This window comes from Rhododendron vialii, chromosome 4a (assembly GCF_030253575.1).
Source record: "Rhododendron vialii isolate Sample 1 chromosome 4a, ASM3025357v1".
NCBI lineage: Eukaryota > Viridiplantae > Streptophyta > Magnoliopsida > Ericales > Ericaceae > Rhododendron > Rhododendron vialii.
Window position 1 is genome coordinate 28,557,517 of NC_080560.1, and position 19,984 is coordinate 28,577,500.

General features: G+C 37.5%; 1 protein-coding gene across 2 annotated transcripts in view; it reads left to right on the forward strand.

Annotated features, from left to right (window-relative positions):
• The window catches only part of LOC131322320 (1,4-alpha-glucan-branching enzyme 2-2, chloroplastic/amyloplastic-like), a 63,446-nt gene that overhangs the window by 37,658 nt on the left and 5,804 nt on the right, over window positions 1-19,984 (forward strand). For both annotated transcript variants that reach the window (XM_058353607.1, XM_058353608.1), the window contains exons 17-20: window positions 1,608-1,755; window positions 1,884-1,984; window positions 4,539-4,616; window positions 16,342-16,497. In XM_058353607.1, coding sequence (XP_058209590.1) covers window positions 1,608-1,755; window positions 1,884-1,984; window positions 4,539-4,616; window positions 16,342-16,497 — 483 coding nt within the window. The remainder of the gene's footprint in view (window positions 1-1,607; window positions 1,756-1,883; window positions 1,985-4,538; window positions 4,617-16,341; window positions 16,498-19,984) is intronic.

The following is a 19,984-nucleotide window of genomic DNA, read 5'->3' on the forward strand; positions in this document are numbered from 1 at the left end:
TATTATCTACACATATCCCTCAATACAAAGGACATTTCCGCATACGTGATATGAACTCTGAAAACAGTTGGTTATATGCAGCCAAGAAAGCTGTAATGGTAGCGCATTTTGGCAACTTCGGATTAAAAGGATTAGAGTTTCTACAACTCAATCTCACGAAATTTAAGAACTTAACTTTCAGGCTATGATGCCATGGATTTAACCGTCTATGCCTATGCGATGTTGATAGCCTATTTTTCCATTAGGGCTGTGCTTGTACATGAAGAAAGGGGTCGCTTAGCAACTTACCTGTACCTCAGGATTTATTTCTCACAGTAGAAGGTGGCTCAAAACCTCAAATATTTCCAAAAAATACACGGGACTTTTGATTTCTCCCTTCTCATCTAGATAATTATGGCAATAATTGTGCTCTTCCTAAAGGGTAAGATGTCATCACACAATTGACAATGTGTTCTTTTATTAGTCTAGAACACATGAATATCACCTATCAAATAGAAAGAAACCTTCAATTCAGTTAAACGAAATAAAAATCAATGCTAGTTGTTTTGTCTTGTATGAACCAGTTATTGATATGGCCCACAAATAAAATTTGCCAGGGATTTGGGATGAAAAATATCTCGGCATGCTTAAGAGGAATTGCTTTCATTCCTATCTGGTGCTAAAACATCGCAATTGCTGATGTTTGTAACTGATTCCAACTTTTCAGATGTTGCTTTGTTCGATCTGTATATTTGTTATAATGTGAGTAAACTTCCTTCATGCATGGAACTACACCATGACGTGGATGCATATGTATTCATGTGGTATTCATCCATCCAGATAAAAAGTTTGTTACCTAGAATCTTAATGTTTGTGTTGAAAAAATGTTAAAATTTAGGAAGGGAGCAATAAATGAACACTTGCCGTGTATATTTGGGGAAGACTCCCTCTGTCATGTCTAATCAATTTCGAGAGGAATGAGGATAGCATTCAAAGCACATACAAATTAGGAAAACCAAAATTAGGTGTAAGATTTACTTTAACCACCTTGTTTAATTTAAAGCTCATTTGTATCAAGTGAATCCAAGTAAACTTAATTTGACCACATGTAAGTTTTTTTTTTTCGAAAGAAAAGTATGAATTTGATATTTATCAAGTTCAATCTCGTAAATCCCCTACATATCATAAAATGTGTAGGTAAGATTCACCCCTTTCATTTTATCACATACATCGGAATCATTTGCTGTTACTTGTTTCTCCTTGTCTATTGAGAAAGTGGTATTTTCATTTGTCCTGTAGGTGTGATTCCGTTCTCATCTTATGTCATTTATGTGCCTGTTAGGCATATACTTATATGTGTGTATGTTTAAGTGTATAGATATGTGGAGATCGGACATCAAATCATTTATTGTTTTCAATAATTGATTCCTCATAAGAATGCGTGGGCAGCTGTCTCGCAGAACCAACTGGAGGTGAAATGGAAGTTTAGACTTTTGTTGCTAAAGCCGTGTATTAGAGATTGAAGACGACGTACAATACATGCTATTGTTCTAGAGAATCTGTGAGACAAGCAAGTTTATGAATGTTATTGGTTCAAATTATAGTTTTACGTTTCCTCTGCTTTTCAGGATATGTATGACTTCATGGCTTTGGATAGACCATCGACACCCTTGGTAGATCGTGGAATAGCATTGCACAAAATGATTAGACTTATTACAATGGGATTAGGTGGAGAAGGTTACCTGAATTTCATGGGAAATGAATTTGGACATCCTGGTAAGGACAGGCTTCTTGCTTTATTCGTCGTTAATTTGAACTAAAGCTATATTCCTGCCTCATGTATTGAACTGCTCTTAAATTTGGTGGGCTATGAACTGCAAATTCTTTGCAACGCTTTTTATCAGAGTGGATAGATTTTCCAAGAAGCGATCAACATCTTCCTGATGGCAGAGTTGTCCCTGGAAATGGTTTCAGTTACGATAAATGCCGGCGGAGATTTGATCTTGTGAGTGTATTCCGTTTACTTAACTTCATGACGTCCTTCATAAATTCAAAAGCTGTGTCACATGGGCTTGGTTTACTCAAGTTCATCATTTTCCTGGATACTACAATTTAAAATCACAGAATGGACTTCAAATTGATTTAGGACCTATGAAATCATTGTAAAGTTTTTACCACACTTACGTTCGGTGTTCGAAATTAAGCTCAAAAGGGGGAAGATGCATGTTGGTACACATGGAAATTTACATTGTTTGGGTCGTATCGTCATGTGAAAGTAACTTGGAATAAATTCATCACAAAGAACAGAATAAGCATATAATGTTAAATATTTTGTCGTATCGTCTTACGTAAAGTAATTGAATATTTGAGGAGTTACATAGACTTCACTTAGGATATTACTTGTCATTAAACAAATAATGCTAGATTGTTTAATCTGTGCAGTTTACTAATATTGAAGCCTTGTAGGTCTCCTTTCTAATGACATGTTTGCAGAAGGTTTTCTGAAGTTGTAGTTTCCTAGAATTTATTATCTTGTTGAGATTCCTGAAATCATGCACCTAGAACATTTTCCAAAAAAAACAGAAAAACTTGTTTATTCCAATTTCTCATAAATTGATCGCGTATAGATTTCACCTAGTTTTCAAGTAGTTTCCCGATTGTTGTTTCTAACTTTCCCCTAAATTTTTGCTTGAGTACCCAATTTTATCAGTTTTCAAAAGATTTTTTTCAGCAAGTATTCTGGGTTTCTTTGTTGGAAGTATCCTAAGCCCTTCCCCAAAATTTGTTATATCGTAAATGCAAAGGGGCTAATGTTAATTGTTATAGCATTCAACTCAAAACTAGTAAAACCAGCAATAAGTGGAGAGCTAACTAAATGGGATGGGACATCGGGTTTATGGTTTTGATAAGTTGATACCATCTTAAAGCATTCAACTCAGAGCCAATTAACATTAACAATGAAGGGTGAGACCTCCAAGACTCATATCATAATATGGGAGGTGTTAACGAACCGGATGCAGAACAAGCTCAACAGAAATGATTGAGTTTTTTTTTTAAAATTTTCTGGCTAAAGGAATGGTTTAACCCAACTAATTAGCAATGGTTACAGAATCCTGCGCAGAAATCCTGTTTTCGCGACATGGACTTTGTTGGCAATCACCTAATGACCATTAAATTACAGCATATATCTATGCATGTATATGCATGAATGTGGCTTGTCAAACCTAAGGCTTTCTTTGCTTATCCGAAAATGATGGGTTCCTTATCTTGTTTTGGTACGTACTCTGTAGTACCATTTTACCCTGCCACAAGCCAACCACATGATATCCATGCACGACATAGAGTTTAAGCCTTCAGCCCAGTAATTTGTCAATGATAGAGAAAACATTGCTTTTGTAAGGTAGGCAACCTTATTAATTTCAACCCATGAGTGCTTTAAATGCTCAAAGGACATTGATGTAAGTACCTGTGCAGTTGAGATCATTAAGTTATCTACCCCATTCTGTCGGGACTCGGGATGTAGCAGAACCTTATTTAGTTCCGTCAGAAGTTTACCCTAGAATGACTTCGGTGCCATGTTATTGTGTTTGCTTTTGGGTTTATATTACTAGGTTTACTGTAAAAATCTGAAGTGATAGAAGAGAAGCTGAGTTGTATTTTTCATAACATCAGTCGATATGTATCTCAGAGTAATACTCTTGACAATCCCTTTCTCTCCCCTTTCCCCAGCAGAACAAAAAAGAATAAACAGCTGGGAAATATTGTAGCACTTAGGGTTTGTTTGGAACTTAGGCAAGGTAAGAGAAAACATAAAAGTTTCCCTCGTTTGATTTGTATTTTGGAAAGATAGAGGGATAAAAGAAATAGAAGTGAGAAGTTACTTTCTTTCTTATCTTACTTCCCTTTTCTTTCCTTAAGTAATTTCTTTCCACTTCCCATTCTTTTTTGAAAAATAACAAAGGAAAGCAAAACGCTTTTCTTATAATATATCTCCTACTTATCCTCCCTTATATTCTCTTCCTTTACCAGTTGCAAACACAGCAGTAGTTCTTTACCCATGTTCATTTACCTTCAAAATTTTCAGGAGACAAAGATAGCCCCCTGATTCACGTTTTATTTGGCAGCACTTTAATGGAATGTCAAGTTGTAAAACTGTACGCTTAGGGTCTGTTTGGAACTTAGGGAAAGGAAAGGAAAAGAAAAGAAAGAGGAAGGAAAATGTGAAGAAATGTAAAGGACAATATACTGTGCTTATAACTTTGTTTTTTTATTTTCTTCTCGCTTTCGTTCCAAACCAAACAAAGGGAAGGAAAATATTTTAGTTTTCCTTGCTTTTTTTTTTCCAAACAAAGCCTTACTGATTGGAATATTTTCACACTTTAACATTCTTCCTAATGCAGAACAAGGTTCTTTATTTTATTTATTTTGTAAACCATATCTACTGCATTAGACCTTCAAAGGTTGCACGGATGACTCATTTGTTTGGTTTAGAACCACCCTCTAGGATCCATGCATAACAAGAATAGGCCTTCTGACATGTTGGAATCCTATATTGTCAGGGGGATGCTGATTATTTGCGATATCATGGGATGCAAGAATTCGATCGAGCAATGCAACATCTTGAAGAAGCCTGCAGTGTATGTTTTTGCATTTTCAATGACTTTTGTTTCATCTTGTGATGTTTGTTGGAGTTTGTCCCACATTGGCTAATTATCTCCTCCAAACTAGTATATAAACTTGGGCGGCCTCTCCAACTGATTACCAATTGGTTTTGAGTCAGATGCTTAACATGGGTATCAGAGCTAGGTTTCGGAGAATTTGTTCCCCTTATTTGTGCCATAAGTGCACCGTTGTTTGTTGTGTGTTATGGATCATTTGTTTACTCCTTCATGTGTGAGTCGGAGATTGCACATGCAAGAGAGTGTTGGAGTTTGTCCCACATTGGCTAATTATCTCCTCCAAAAGTAGTGTAGAAACCTGGGCGGCCTCGCCACTCATTGCCAATTGGTTTTGAGTTGGATGCTTAACTGTTTTTTTTTTTTTATAAGTAAATAATTATATTAACCAAGGCATTAAGGGAATGCCGCCCGTATACAAAAAGAGGCTGAGAACAAAAAGGCCCTATACATCTCCGTGTGAAAAGAAAAGCGCAATCCAATCCAGAAACTGATCAGTAGAGGGATTACATTCTCTTTTCTCCCAGCTATACAAAGTATTCACTAAAAAAATTTTCAGTCTAACCAACGAATTTTCGATTCCTTCAAAAAATCTTGAATTTCTCTCTCCAAATAACCCATGTCAAGCAAAGAGGAACCATGGCCCAAACACGATGTCTACGCTTCCCAACTCTAACACCTCTCCAAGTAATCAAAAGTTCCATAACGTTCCTCAGCATAGCCCATTGCAACCCAAACCATGCCAGCACCAAACACCGCAGCTCCCATGCCCACGAACAATGAATGAGGAGATGATCGACTGTCTCCGCATCCCTCTGCATCCCTTTTGCATATACAACACGAATTAACAATAATTCTCCGCCTTCAAATCAAATTGTCTAAAGTAATAATCTTTCCTTGAGCCGCGCACCACACAAAGAAACTCACTTTCAAAGGTGCCATAGTTTTCCATATTGCTTTCCAGGGGAAAGATGGATTACCAATTCCGCAAAAGGATTGGTAGTAGGATTTCACCTGAAAGGACCCTGATTTAGACAACTTCCATCGTATCTCATGCCCCTTCTCCTATCCCACGAGTGTCATACACTCTAGCAAGGAGAGACATCAATTCCTCTGCCTCCCAATCACAAATGTCCCTCCGTAACTGAATGCCCCACACTGTAGCTCTATCACTAAAATGAAGATAATTAGAAACGGAGGCCTCCTTGTCACAAGCCAACAATAAATATTCGGAAAAAAAAACTCGAAGGCTCACATCCCCACTCCACACGTGATCCCAGAACTTCACCCTTCTCCTGTCGCCAACCACCATATGAATATTCTTCGCAAAGGCATCCCACCCATTCATAATACCCCTCCAAAGTGTCATGCCATAGGGCATGCTCATAGTGAGGGAAGACCACTCCCCCCATCCACATCCATACTTTGCGACCACCACCTTCCTCCATCTCTCCCTTTCATAAGCAAATCTCCAAAGCCATTTACCCAATAAAGCTTGATTGAATAATTTTAGCTTCTTCACTCCCAAACCTCCCTTTCTAATGGGAGCACAAACCGTATCCCAATCAACTAAATGGTACTTAAACTCTTTTCCCACTCCTCCCCAAAGAAAATCTATTTGAATCTTCTCTAGTCTCTTAGCAACCGAAACTGGAATGATGAACAGAGACATGAAATAAGTGGGTAAACTTGAGAGCTTACTATTGATTAAGGTCAATCTACCTCCTTTTGGAATATGTTGGCTCTTCTCTTTTGAAATCTTTCCACAACTGAATCGCAAGCTTGCTTAGATTTGAAGGATGAGCCCAATGGCAGACCCAAATACGATGCTGGTAATGACGCCACCCTGCAACCCAAAACTTGAGCAAGAGCATCAATATCCTCCACCGATCCTACTGAAATCATCTCCGACTTTCCCAAATTTGCTTTCAGACTGGACACCTCCTCAAAGCAAAGGACACACCTTAGATAACCCACTTGTGTCGAATCTGCATCGCAAAATACCAGAGTATCGTCAGCATATAGAATGTGCGACACCATCAGCCCCAACCCATCCTCACATCCCACCTCAAAACCATGTAAAAAACTTCCTTGCAAAGCTTTATGAATCAACCGACTGAACACCTCCATGACTAGAATGAAAAGGAGAGAGGAAAGAGGAACACCCTGGCGAATCCCTCGAGACGTTTGAAAGAACCCAGCTGGAGTCCCATTCACCAAAACTGACATTTTAACTGAAACGGCTTTCCCCACCTTCTTCAACCGGATCGCCAACACTTTGGCTAACAACTTGTAAGCTCCCCCTAAAAGACTGATTGGTCTGAAATCCCGGATGTCCTCCGCTCCTTCCTTTTTTGGAATCAAAGCCACAAAAGAAGCGTTCAAACTTTTTTCAAACTCCCCATACATCTAGAAGTGCTGGAACATTCCCATCACTTCCCCCCTCACCACACCCCAACAATGTTGTAAATATGCCAACGACATACCATCGGGGCCAGGCGCCTTTTCTCCATTGAAAAGCTTTAGGGCTGCCACTACTTCTACCTCATCAAATGGTCTTTCCAACCATAACGCCTTATCTACCGAAATAGCATCAAAATTCATATCATCAACACGCGAACGACTCGCTCCTGTCTCCATAAACAAACCCTTATAGAAATTAGCAATTCCAGTTCTTACCTCCTCATCCCTTTCAAAAATACTATCTCCTATTTTGATTATCCCAAGGAAATTGTTCCTCCGATTACAATTTGCCATCCTATGAAAGAAACGGTATTCTTTTCTACCTCTTTTAGCCACAAATTTCTAGACTTTTGTCTCCAACTAATCTCTTCGAACTTCGCAATCTTTCCAAACTCTTCTTTAACATAGTTTCTTTGAACCTTCTCCCCCTCCGTTAGTACCCGAATCTGTTCCTCCCCATCCCAATGTTGAATATCACCAATAGCCTTGGCTTTTTGGAACTCCAACCTCCCAAAGACCTTAGAATTCCATTTGCGCAAGTCCTCTTTCAGCAATTTCAACTTCTTTGCCAAAACATAACTCGGTGTTCCCAAAATAGAATAGTTACCCCACCACTCACTCACCTGTCCACGAACCCCTCTGATGAGAGCCACATATTTTCAAATCTGAAGGGAGTGCTACCTTGACAAATTCCCCCACTATCTAACAAAATAGGAATGTGTTCCGAGATGGGCCTTGGAGGAGAAAACTGAGCCACGTTCGAAAAATGCTCCTCCCAAGAACAAGAGAACAAAAACCGATCAATGCGAGACATACATCTATTTTCTTGAGTGCCAAACCAAGTGAAGTTGCTTCCACAAAGCGAGACATACATCTATTTTCTTAACAATGTCAATAGTCCTCTACTGGTTTTTTGTTTTATGAATTTGATACTTCTAAGTTGTGGATAACCAATTCTGGGAACAAGTGGAAATGGAGATTTGAACCCAAGTTCTTTGCCAACCTAAGTCATCAAACCGCATTAGATGATCAATCAGTCTAAAAGTTTAAGCTAATTAGAAATTGTCCAACAATTTAAATCACCCTATCCAAGATAGATAGATAGTAAAATTTTCTCTGTGCTACAAAATGTTGCAGATATGATTAGTTATGATAATTTGAACTGAATGTTGAAATTGGAAAGAAGTCCTCCTCACATACCACCTACCCTTGAATGGAAATTAGTAAGTCACCAATTGTCCCAATTAAGTTGTTAGGAAAAGGGTCCACGCCATTCATGTAAAATTGTGCCAATCTAAGTTGTGATACAATGTTAGATGATCAAGTAGTCCAAATGGTTAAGCTCATAAGAAATGATCCAATAGTTGTTATCAGCCTATTCAACTTTGTGATCTTGTTGATTTTGCTCATAATGTTGCAAAATGTGTGATCTTGTTGATTTTGCTCATAATGTTGCTAAATGTTGGAGACGAAATGATATGAAATATTGGACTGGATGTTAAAATTTGGAAGACGTCCTCTACTCCAAACTCTTAAAGATCCTAGGGATCCAGTTGTCCCCAAACTTAAGCTGTTAGAAACATTAGGGAGCGCAACCGTGTATATCAAGCTATCCAACGTCATCCCACCTATTCAATGCTGTCCTGCGTGTGAAGATGCAAACAGACATACATTGACCAGAAGAAAGTGCAAAAGGAAGTAGTAGAATGCAAGAGGGTAATCAAATGCAAACGAAGAGACCTCCGAGCTCTTATCCCCCGTTAATTTACCAATTGTCCCAAAAAATTTAAGCTTCTAGAAATGAGCCCAACAATTGTTCCACTTAAGGATTCCTCTTTTGAATGCTTGGAACCTCTTCACGCAGGAGTGGAGGGGGAGGATTACTCTTAGGGGGAAGAAGGGGCCTTGTTGATTGGGTATCTGATCGTGTCATTTTCGGACCAAAATATAATTTAAAGCAGTATAATTACTACTACTCAGAGGAATAGTGGCAAGTACTCCGAGTATCATCCTCAGGGATTACGAAGGCTAAGTTGTGATTGCTTCAATCAATATCTAAATTAATTCGGAAAGAGATTTGATTGTTTGATTTCTAAAATATTTAAAGCTGAATAAAAATAAGCAATACAAAGTGAGAGAGAGAGTTTATGAGAGAAAAAATTTAGGGTTTCGAATCCACTCGACCTGTTGGAACAATATTTATGCGATGATAAAGGTTAATTACTAGAATCAATCTGAATATCATTGGGTTTGCGGGCCTTCATGATATTGCCAAAAGATTTCTATGAATCACCCAATAGCATGGGGTATTGCCGCCTATCATGAACCGTCTTACTAGTACAATCCGTCTCTATGGCACGGATCGTCTAATAGCTCGGTGCGTCTTACGGAGAATAACTCATCTTACTCAGTTATCATAAAACAATTAAGAACCATTGTATGAACGTGTATATGACCTAGGAATTCATACACAAGATATGACGGAAATAATTAATATCGTAAATAAATCCTTAAAAGTCATACAACCACGATTCGAATAATAGAACCCTAAATCAAAACATAAATACAATTACTCAGAATGTGAGCTTCATCTACACCCTAGAAGAGGATTTAGCTGATCATGAGTTGGTCCTTGTGGCTACCTTTGATGCTATTCGTCCACGGACCAAACACTGACTGCCGAAGTCAGTAGCAACTTTTGCTTAAATAGTAGGGTTTGGTGCTTTAATTCCATAAAGGGCCCTTGGTCTTTGTATAATAATTAATTGGCAACCCATCTTTAATAAACTCCATACTTTGGTCACGAACTTCTTTAAACTCTTGTTTTTACCCAAAATCTTGGATAATGAGCTTGAACAACCTATGAACACATAAACGACGAAATAAATATCAATTAACAAAATTGAATGTGACGCAGCGGAATTCACGAGAGACTAGTTAGCGTGCTAGTCCAAACGAGATAAACAACTCGTCGCAACGAGCAAATCTTGCGCACAAGAAAGAAAGAGAAAATCTCTGTAATATTATTGATTAAAAGTTAATTGAATAACTTACGCCCCTATTAATAGGAGTCCTAACAATAAGGTAACTACTTAAAGTGGAGACCAAGCAAAACAATTACTTGGAAACCAAGACCATAATAAAGAGGAAAATAAAATCTCCAAGGGAATAATAAATCCTACAAAAACTAGGAATTAGAAAAATAAGACATGTGCAAAACAGGCAGCACAAATATAATTTCATAATAATATTGTTCCTAAATAAATGTTTCCAAAATATAAAAAATCCTACGATCTTGTCCTACATCAGTCTCCTCTTCTTTCAAAAGAACTCGACCTCGAGTTCTCGTTGTTCGAAACTTCACACGTTGGCACTTGTCTGCATCAATTTTGTACTTCAAATTAATTTTCTCGAAGACGAACTTCAACAATGTGCTCCACTCTGCTTGACCTTCAAAATATTCATATCCCATCTTCCAATAGGTTGCAAGTTGACAACATCGACGAAATATGGAATATTTCAACTTCTTCTCCAAAAATTTGTCAAAGAAAAGTTTTCATGCAATAATCTTTTCTTTTCATGTTTCACCTTGTTGACAAGATTCACTAGATGAACATTGGGAATCCATTCAAACTGTTCCACTCCAAGAAAATCGACAAAAGCAACTTTAGCCCTATCAAAGATGCAATTATGTTGTGAATCCATCGTTTGGATATACGCTTCAAATTGATTGTTAGACAATCCTTTTGAAGGTATTTCATTCGACACCCCTGTATTGATGGCGAGACCCTCCTCCTCAACACAAATATTAGTATCAACCATCTCCAATAGAAAACTGTTTTGGTCCTCAACAACTTGATCACCAACATCGATATCAATTTTATATTTCTCACTAACATCAGTGTTACTTTTCTCACTATCAACTTCCATTATGACATCTTTAACATCTTTATCAGCATCACATTCAACCTGATCTCCTTCCTCTTCTGCGACCTCATATCCATCATAATAATTGTGAAACGATTGACTGGAACTTGAAGGAACTTGATTCTTTTTTGGACCTCCGGAGCTTAACTGAGTCAAACTCGTTGGCATGTTTCTTGAATAATTTGTATCAGCAGTAACAAAGCTATATTGCAAATCAAAATTATCTCGGAACAATTGTTTTGACTCAAGTTTTCTTCGGTATTCTTGATACAACTCCTGTCCACGATTTGATTGAAGAAATCTATCACTCATCAATCGTCTCATCCTGACCCATGTCCTAATGGGTTGTTTATATTGTCGCAATGTATTGGACTGCAATCGTTCCCACCACATAGAAACATAGCCATAAAATTTATGAGCTGCATATTTGACCTCCTTCTCTTCAGGAATATCCATGTAGAACTCAAAGAATTTATCTATTTTACAAAACTAATAAATAAAATTCTCAGGATGGCAATACCCTTGAAAAATAGGAATTATTGGTTCTACCTGAAAAGTTAAAAAGTCGTCATCTATGCGATAAAATTCTCCAGACCTTGAATGTCGCTTCTTCGACTGACATCCATAATAATCCTCAGGTAACTCGTCTTTATAGATTCATCCTCACTGTCCAGTTGGTAATAAGAATATCCTTCGGAGACGTTTTGGTTAATAGGTTGGTTGTGAGCAAATCCCTCGACGCAGTTCCTATCAACTTTGTGCTTAACAGATTGACCATGAGCAAATCCCTTGGTGCGAGTTCTGTTAAATCCTTTCCCACGACCAACGTCAATGGGTGTGTCTTCAACCGTGTTTGGTGTCATCGAACCAGGCAAAGTCGTGCTCTGATACCACTTGACGCACCGGAATTCATGAGAGACTAGTTAGTGTACTAGTCCAAACAAGATAAACAACTCGTCGCAACGAGTAAATCTTGCGCACAAGAAAGAAAGAGAAAATCTCTGTAATATTATTGATTAAAAGTTAATAATTGAATAACTTACACCCCTATTTATACTAATAGGAGTCCTAACAATAAGGTAACCACTTAGGGTGGAGACCAAGCTAAACAATTACTTGGAAACCAAGACCTAGGAAGCACTGACACTTCAAAAGGGCGCCGTACTCATGTATTGGACACTGGGACACGGCAGGGACACGCCTAAATACGTATTGGACACGCCACGTGGCGTGTCCAATATTTTATATTATTTTTTGACAGGGGACACAGCGGGGACACGGCTGGGGGTCAAAATGAATTTTTTTTAAAAATTGAGGGTTAAAATGAAATAATTCAAAACTTTTGGGTTAAACTGTAATTATACCTTTAAAAGTTATATATTACATCGACTGTTTCCCTTACTCATTGCTCTTTCAAATTTTCAAGCCCTAGACAACGACTGACGAGAAGCTCTCAGAATCGACTCCTCTCTCTCTCGAGAGTATGTCTGTCTCTCTCTCTTGCTCGTTCCTCTCTCTCTCGCTTGTTCCTCTCTGTCTCTCGTTCCTCTCTCTCTGTCTCTCGTTCCTCGCTGTCTCTCTCTCTGTCTCTCTCTATGTGTCTCTGACTCTCTGTATATTTATGCGTGTATATTTGTGTGTATATATATATGTATAACTGACATGCATACTTTTTTATTTATTTGAACCATGTTAATCTCATACATTAATCATATAGGGCATGTCTTCCTCAACGGGTGCTAGTAGTGCACCCAAAACTGTGGAGGGATCAGTACTTTGGCAATTTGTAACTAAATTGGATAAATTTGGTGGAAAAGGAGGAAATTTCAAATGGAAGTGCAATTATTGTGGTGTGACAAAAAATGGTTCATATACAAGGGTGAAAGCTCATTTGTTGAAAGTTACCGGAGAAGTGGTAGCGGCTTGTGAGGTTGTAACAAGTCCAGAAGTTGCAAAATTTCATAAATTGATTGAAGAAGAGAAAGCAAAAGCGGAACAATCCCAATCGAAGAAAGTTCCATTGCCTCCTTCTAGTGCCTCTCTTACGAGCACAAGTTTCAATGAAACACAAGGAGGCTTGGGATCGAAAAAGGGGAGGGCAAATACTAGTGAAAGTGATAATCCTGTCATTAAAGCATTCAATGTTGGGGCTCGGGACCACTTACATAGCGAAATTGCTCGAATGTTTTACTCCGGGGGATTGCCTTTCAACTTGGCAAGAAATCCACACTATGTTAGTTCCTACATGTATGCTGCGAATCATAGCATACCGGGATATATACCACCGGGGTACAACTTGTTGAGAACTAGATTGCTTCAAAGGGAAAGGGCGAATATTGAACGGTTGTTAGATCCTATTAAAGGGACATGGAAAGAGAAGGGCTTGACGATTGCAAGTGATGGTTGGAGTGATTCTCAAAGAAGGTCTTTAATTAACTTTATGGCAGTCACCGGAGGTGCACCTATGTTTCTTAAGACTGTTAATTGTGAGGGGGAAATAAAGGATAAACATTTCATTGCTTCATTGATGAAGGAGGTAGTTATTGAGGTTGGGCCTAAGAATGTGGTTCAAATTGTTACAGACAATGCTGCAAATTGTAAGGCGGCGGGACAAATAATTGAAGCCCAATAGCCTCACATCTTTTGGACTCCTTGTGTAGTGCACACTCTAAATCTTGCCTTGAAGAACATTTGTGCTGCGAAAAACATTGAGAATAACTCACTTATGTATGATGAGTGTAGTTGGATTACTATTGTCGTTGGTGATGCAAGTTGCATCAAGAATTTCATAATGAATCACTCGATGAGATTGGCTATTTTTAATGAGTTTGTTTCTTTGAAGTTGCTTTCGGTTGCCGAGACTCGCTTTGCTTCATCCATTGTAATGCTTAGGAGGTTTAAGCTCATCAAGCAAGGTCTTCAATCGATGGTAATTAGTACTCAATGGAATTCTCATAGGGAGGAGCAAGGGGCTTCATTTGTGAGGGAGACTTTGTTGAATGAGAAATGGTGGGATAAGGTGGACTACATTCTATCATTTACGGCACCTATTTATGACATGCTTAGAGAATGTGACACGGATAAGCCTACTCTTCACTTGATTTACGACATGTGGGATAATATGATTGAGAAAGTGAAGTGTGTCATTTACAAGCACGAAGATAAGCGTTTGGAAGATGAGAGCGAATTTTATGATGTTGTTCATAAAATTCTAGTGGATAGGTGGAACAACAATACACCACTTCATTGCTTGGCACATGCTCTAAATCCAAGGTAATTACAAGTTTACAACATAATTTACCATTTTTGCTAAGTCTTTAGTGCAAACACCTCTTAGTTAATTATTTACTTTATTATGTAGGTATTATAGTGACATATGGCTTGAAGAGGATCCAAAGCGAGTTCCTCTACACAAGGATGAAGAGGTCACGAATGAGAGAAAAAAAATGCTTGAAAAGGTACTTAAATGATTCCATGGAGCGTACCAAAGCCAATATGGAGTATGCCAAGTTCTCAACTAAGGAGGGGTCATTTTCCGATGTTGATTCTATTGAAGATAGATATAATATGGATCCTCATAGTTGGTGGGTAATTCATGGTGCATCCGCCCCGATTCTTCAAACTTTGGCATTGAAGATTCTCACTCAACCTTCTTCTTCTTCATGTTGTGAGAGAAATTGGAGTACATACTCCTTCATCCATTCATTGAGAAGGAACAAAATGACCCCTCAACGGGCGGAGGACTTGGTGTATATTCATAGTAACCTATTGTAATGGGGTAACTAAGATGTGGGATATTGCGGGAGACCAATTTGGCTCACTTGATGATGTTGGGATGCTTGAGGTTGCAAACCTCTCACTTGATGAACCCGAAATGGAGGTTGTAGTCTTCACGGACGATGGAGATGGTGACCAAGCCAATAGCGATGAAGAAGTGATAGAAGTTGGGTCTAATTGATATTTGGACACGTGGCTGTTTAGTTTATTGAACTATGGATGTTTTCTCTTTTGATTGGGTTGTATTAAATCTATGACTATGGATGTTTTGTTTTGCTTTAATGGACCGATGTTACGATGTATGCATCTAATCTATTATGTTAAAACTACTAATGGTTAGTATTTATGGCAAAATATGAATGTTAACTGTTAAGTTGTTCACTATTTACAGATTGCAATGTAAGCATGGAAAAAGGAAAAAAAATATAAATAAATAAATCATATATATATATATATTATATTTATATATACACGTGGCGTGTCCCCCGCCGTGTCCGTATTTCGATTTTTTTAGAATTGCCGTGTTCCGTGTCCGTGTCCGTATCCGTGCTACTTAGACCAAGACCATAATAAAAAGGAAAATAAAATCTCCAAGGGAATAATAAATCCTACAAGAACTAGGAATTAGAAAAATAAGACACGTGCAAAACAGGCAGCACAAATATAATTTCATAATAATAATGTTCCTAAATAAAGGTTTCCAAAATATAAAAAATCCTACGATCTTGTCCTACGTCAGAATGACTAATAAATGTAGTTTTGAGGGCCAAAATATATTTTGGCACTTATTAGTATCTTTCTCGAAAGAAATTAAAACATTTCCTCTATGTTTTTATTCTTTTCAATTTTATATGGGACCCCGAGAAGATAATAAGTTTGTTAATACTTTTAAGTGAGGCATTATTTTTAAGAGCCTTGTGTATTAGAAATTAATAGCAGCCTCAATAGGATTTTGGGCTCTATTGGGTTTATGATGGCTGGGAAAGTTCTACAAGGTTTTAGTGATTTATTAGAATTACCATAAGACTATAAATCGACTGTTGCTGTAGAATGAGCAGGGCCCCTCCTATTTGTATAAAGCTTATGTTTGACCGATGATCCCCATGCTCTATTATGTTATGTTGTATTTCTCACGTGTTTTTTTTCTGTCTTTGTGCTCATCTAATTAATAGTACTAGTGGATGAGGAGGAGAACACTAAGTTCCTCACCTTCTGCTTTTCCATTCTCTCTCTCTCTCTCTCCATAATGTCATCTATGAATGGGCCAAGAAAAAAATTCACATTCTCTCTCTCTCTCTCCATAATGTCATCTATGAATGGGCCAAGAAAAAAATTCACATTTCAAAAGTTTGCACTAATATCATTGATGTATTTTGAGTTGAATGATGGAAGCACACTGCTGACAGATAACTGTGCACATTATGTTGTTACGCTACAGTAATTTGTTTACGAATGGGATGTCTTAATTTTTAAGATCTAAACAAATGAAGATTATAAGATGATTAAGTTGTTGGTGCAGTTCATGACGTCAGAGCACCAATATATATCACGGAAGGATGAAGGAGATAGAATGATTGTTTTTGAACGAGGGAACTTGGTGTTCGTCTTTAATTTCCATTGGAATAACAGCTATTTCGACTATCGAATAGGCTGCTTAAAGCCAGGAAAATATAAGGTAAGCTTACCTCAATGTTTCCTCTCAGGTGTATATAGTTAACAACAATGTCTTAATCCAACTCGAAATTTTACTTTTTTCCAATTATGTGTTTTTTTAATTTGATTTGAACACAAATGTCTTAAAAACAATGGCGTACTAATGTTGTCTTTAACTACCTGTCTTATTCGTTCTTGTATCCATATAGCTCAATTAATTTTTGGAAGTATATGCTTTAACTTATGACCAGACGTATCATACCTCATTCTCAAGGTGTCTAATTGGTGGAGCTAGTTATAAGGTCTTTTGTTTTAGTGATTGGCGAGAAAAGTAATATCACGTACAGAAGAGTGGAACAAGAAGTCCACCAGAGAAGAAACAAGAGAAAGATAGACCCCTTGTGAGCTTCCTATAAGAATTATCTAGTTTGCCGTTAAAAAAAAAAATTATCTAGTTTGCTGTGAGCTTCCTGCTACCAAGTCTGAAACTTGAATATAACTGGTAATAGTTTTCTTTATCCAATCACTTCGGAAAAATGCTGTATATCTAGTCAAAGCTAAATCTATAAGCAAGAACTATGCTTTGACATGAATTTTGTACACAGAAAGCAGCTGGTTCATGTTCCTTGTTGACTCCAGCACAAGTATTTCTACTGCTTTGCTATCATAGAGTTATATGAACGCAAATGATATGTCTTGTATTCTTACTACTTATATTAGTTGTTCATCTTTTCAGTACATGTGTGCTTTGCATGATTGAACACTATATTCAAGATGCTTGATTCTAAATAATAACTATGATATGGCTGTGGTGTAATCAGCAAAGTATATAAGTGTATTAAGGGTTAGTTTTTTAATTAATTTGGATTTTGTCACTGGTTTGGCCGATAGAGAACGAATTGATAATATTGGATGGAAAAAGGCTTGTCAAATTTAAGCAACTTTATTCTTCTTAAACTTCGAGCATAATATAGCATTGGTTTCGGATGACTAAGAAGTGAGCTTTTTTCTTCTTTTTTTGAGCATTTTTTTTTGTCCTTAGTGAACGTTTTTAATTTCCAATCAAAATTTAAGGGACCGAATTTATAGAAGTTCAGAAAAGACCCAACATTAGTCAAAATAAGCTCATGTTTTGGGCTTTTTTTTTTTTTGTCTTTGGTGAACTATTTTCAAAATTGGTTCGTGTTTTTTTGCTCTTTAGATTTCTCTTGTTGAGACGAATCGGAAAGTAAAACTTTTGACTCAAAAAAAAAAAAAAGAAAAGTTTTAGGTAGCCCAAACTAAGAAAGAATGTATTGTTAAGCAAGATTAGCTTCCAAGTTAATGTGCAATGAGAGATGCTTCCTAAATTCGTAGATAAGACACAACCTATCTTCATTTGTAGAAAACCCAAGAGCTTGACGATATTGGGATGATTTATGGGTTGTTTGGATTGGTGTTTGAATTTTTTTTTGAAAAATAGTAGGGGTAATAAGTGGAGAGAGATAGAGAGAGAAATGTTGGAAGTAGGGGGAATCTAAAGGGAATTTTTTGAAAAGGGAAGAAAACAAGGCATTAGCTTTGTCAAATAGTGAAGTTCCCTCTGTGGAAGGTCAGGGTATATTACTCTCATATGATAGTATTAATGCATTCCAACGTCTCATTTTGTTCATCTACTTTCGGGGGATCCAATGTATTAAGGGACCATCACTTCTGTAATTGGACAGACATTTTGGGACACAAAAAAGTAGAATAATGGACCAGCAAAATAGGAACCTGAGGAGTATTAGGGGTGCTAATCAAGCTAAACATGTCAAATACATTGTTGCTTAGGCTTGGCTCAACTCCTTTTTACCTGTGTTCAAGCTCGTCTTGAACTTAAAATTTTTTAAGACTAATTGTTCAAGCTTGGCTCACATTTGAAGTTATGTGATTGCAATAAGCTTGACTTGGCTTGTGAAATATGCAAGTCAATCTCGAGCTTTCAAGTCTAGCTTAAATTCATAAAATTTGAGCTATCAAGCCTGAGCTTAGGCTTGTTGACCTTTCAAAATAACAAAAGTTGGCGGGAAAACGCTATACAGCTACATAAAATATTATATGTTCAGCCTTTTCACTGTGCTAATGATTGGTGAAAAGATATAAATGCTAAATAGAATGAAAGATCTTACATATTTGGGATAGATATTGATTTATCCCTATCTTTGCAATATTTACAAACAACCCCACGTCGATCATATCAAGCCAAACAACCATATGCTTAGGCTTGGCTTAAAAAGTAAACACTAAAAAGAGATTGAGCTTGGCTTATACTTTGTTTGAATGAGATTGAATGAGCCAAAAGTCAAGCTAAGCTCGAGCCGAGCTCAAGTTGTTTGGTTCGTTTAGTAGCCCTAAAGAGTAATAGTTATAATTTGGAATCAATAGAAAACATACTTACTTTTACAGCTATGGTCAATCCTTTCAGTTTGAATCTTTGAGTTCGCAAAACAGGACACGACCAATGCAGTATAAGTCAAAGATTCAATTTAAATGACCACAGGAGTAAAAGTCAGCAGCACCATATCAAAGGGCTATGTATCAAACAATAGGAAACATCAATGCGAAGCTATGTAGCCCTGACACCTCTAGAGGTCGAGGTATCGCCGTGTCTGACATCGGGAAACAGCGAGAACACGGCTAGATACGTGTTCAACATGTCATGTGGCGTGTCAAACTATTTGAGTTGATTTTCTTAGGGGGACATGGCAGGGACAGTTTTGGGACACAACGGGGACACGTATGGGGACACGAAGGGGGGGGGGGGGGGGGGTGTAACTTGTTAGTGTTTTTTTAAAACTTTTTTTGAGAGCAACTATGGCCTTGTTCGTTTTTGGGTTTTGGATTTTGAATTCTAATCATTATCCTATTTCTCTCAAATCATTACTCTCATTTTTCTCTCCATCTCTCTCCAATCATTACTCTATTTCTCTCTACACTCATTACCTACAAATCCAAATCCAAAATCCTAAAAGGAATGGGGTCTACGTTATTACTGAAAAGTTTTAGGTTTAAGTGTAAGTTAACCTATAAAAACAAGTCCTAAAGAGAAGAAACCTTAACATTAGATTCCTCTCATCCATTTCGTTTTGTTTACATTTTGCAATTTAAACTCTCTATACACGCGCGCGCGCGCGCACACACACAAAACTTCCAATTAGGGCACTCTCAACTTATTAAGTTAAGGACGTCCCTTAAGGGACTATATATATATATATATATATATATATATATATATATATATATATATATATACAGTCGGGTTCCGGTAAGGGATCTCGCATTTTTTTAAAATGCGGGACTCCCCTTCCCGATTGAATTTCGATGATCCGAGCCGCTCAAAGTGATCAGAATGTGATTTTAAGGGTCCCCGCGAGAAATCAACAAAAAAAATGATCGGGAAGGGCTTCATCCGAGCAGTTTTCATTGAACGGTTCAAAAAAAACTGCTCGGATGAAGCCCTTCCCGGTCATTTTTTTTTGCTGATTTCT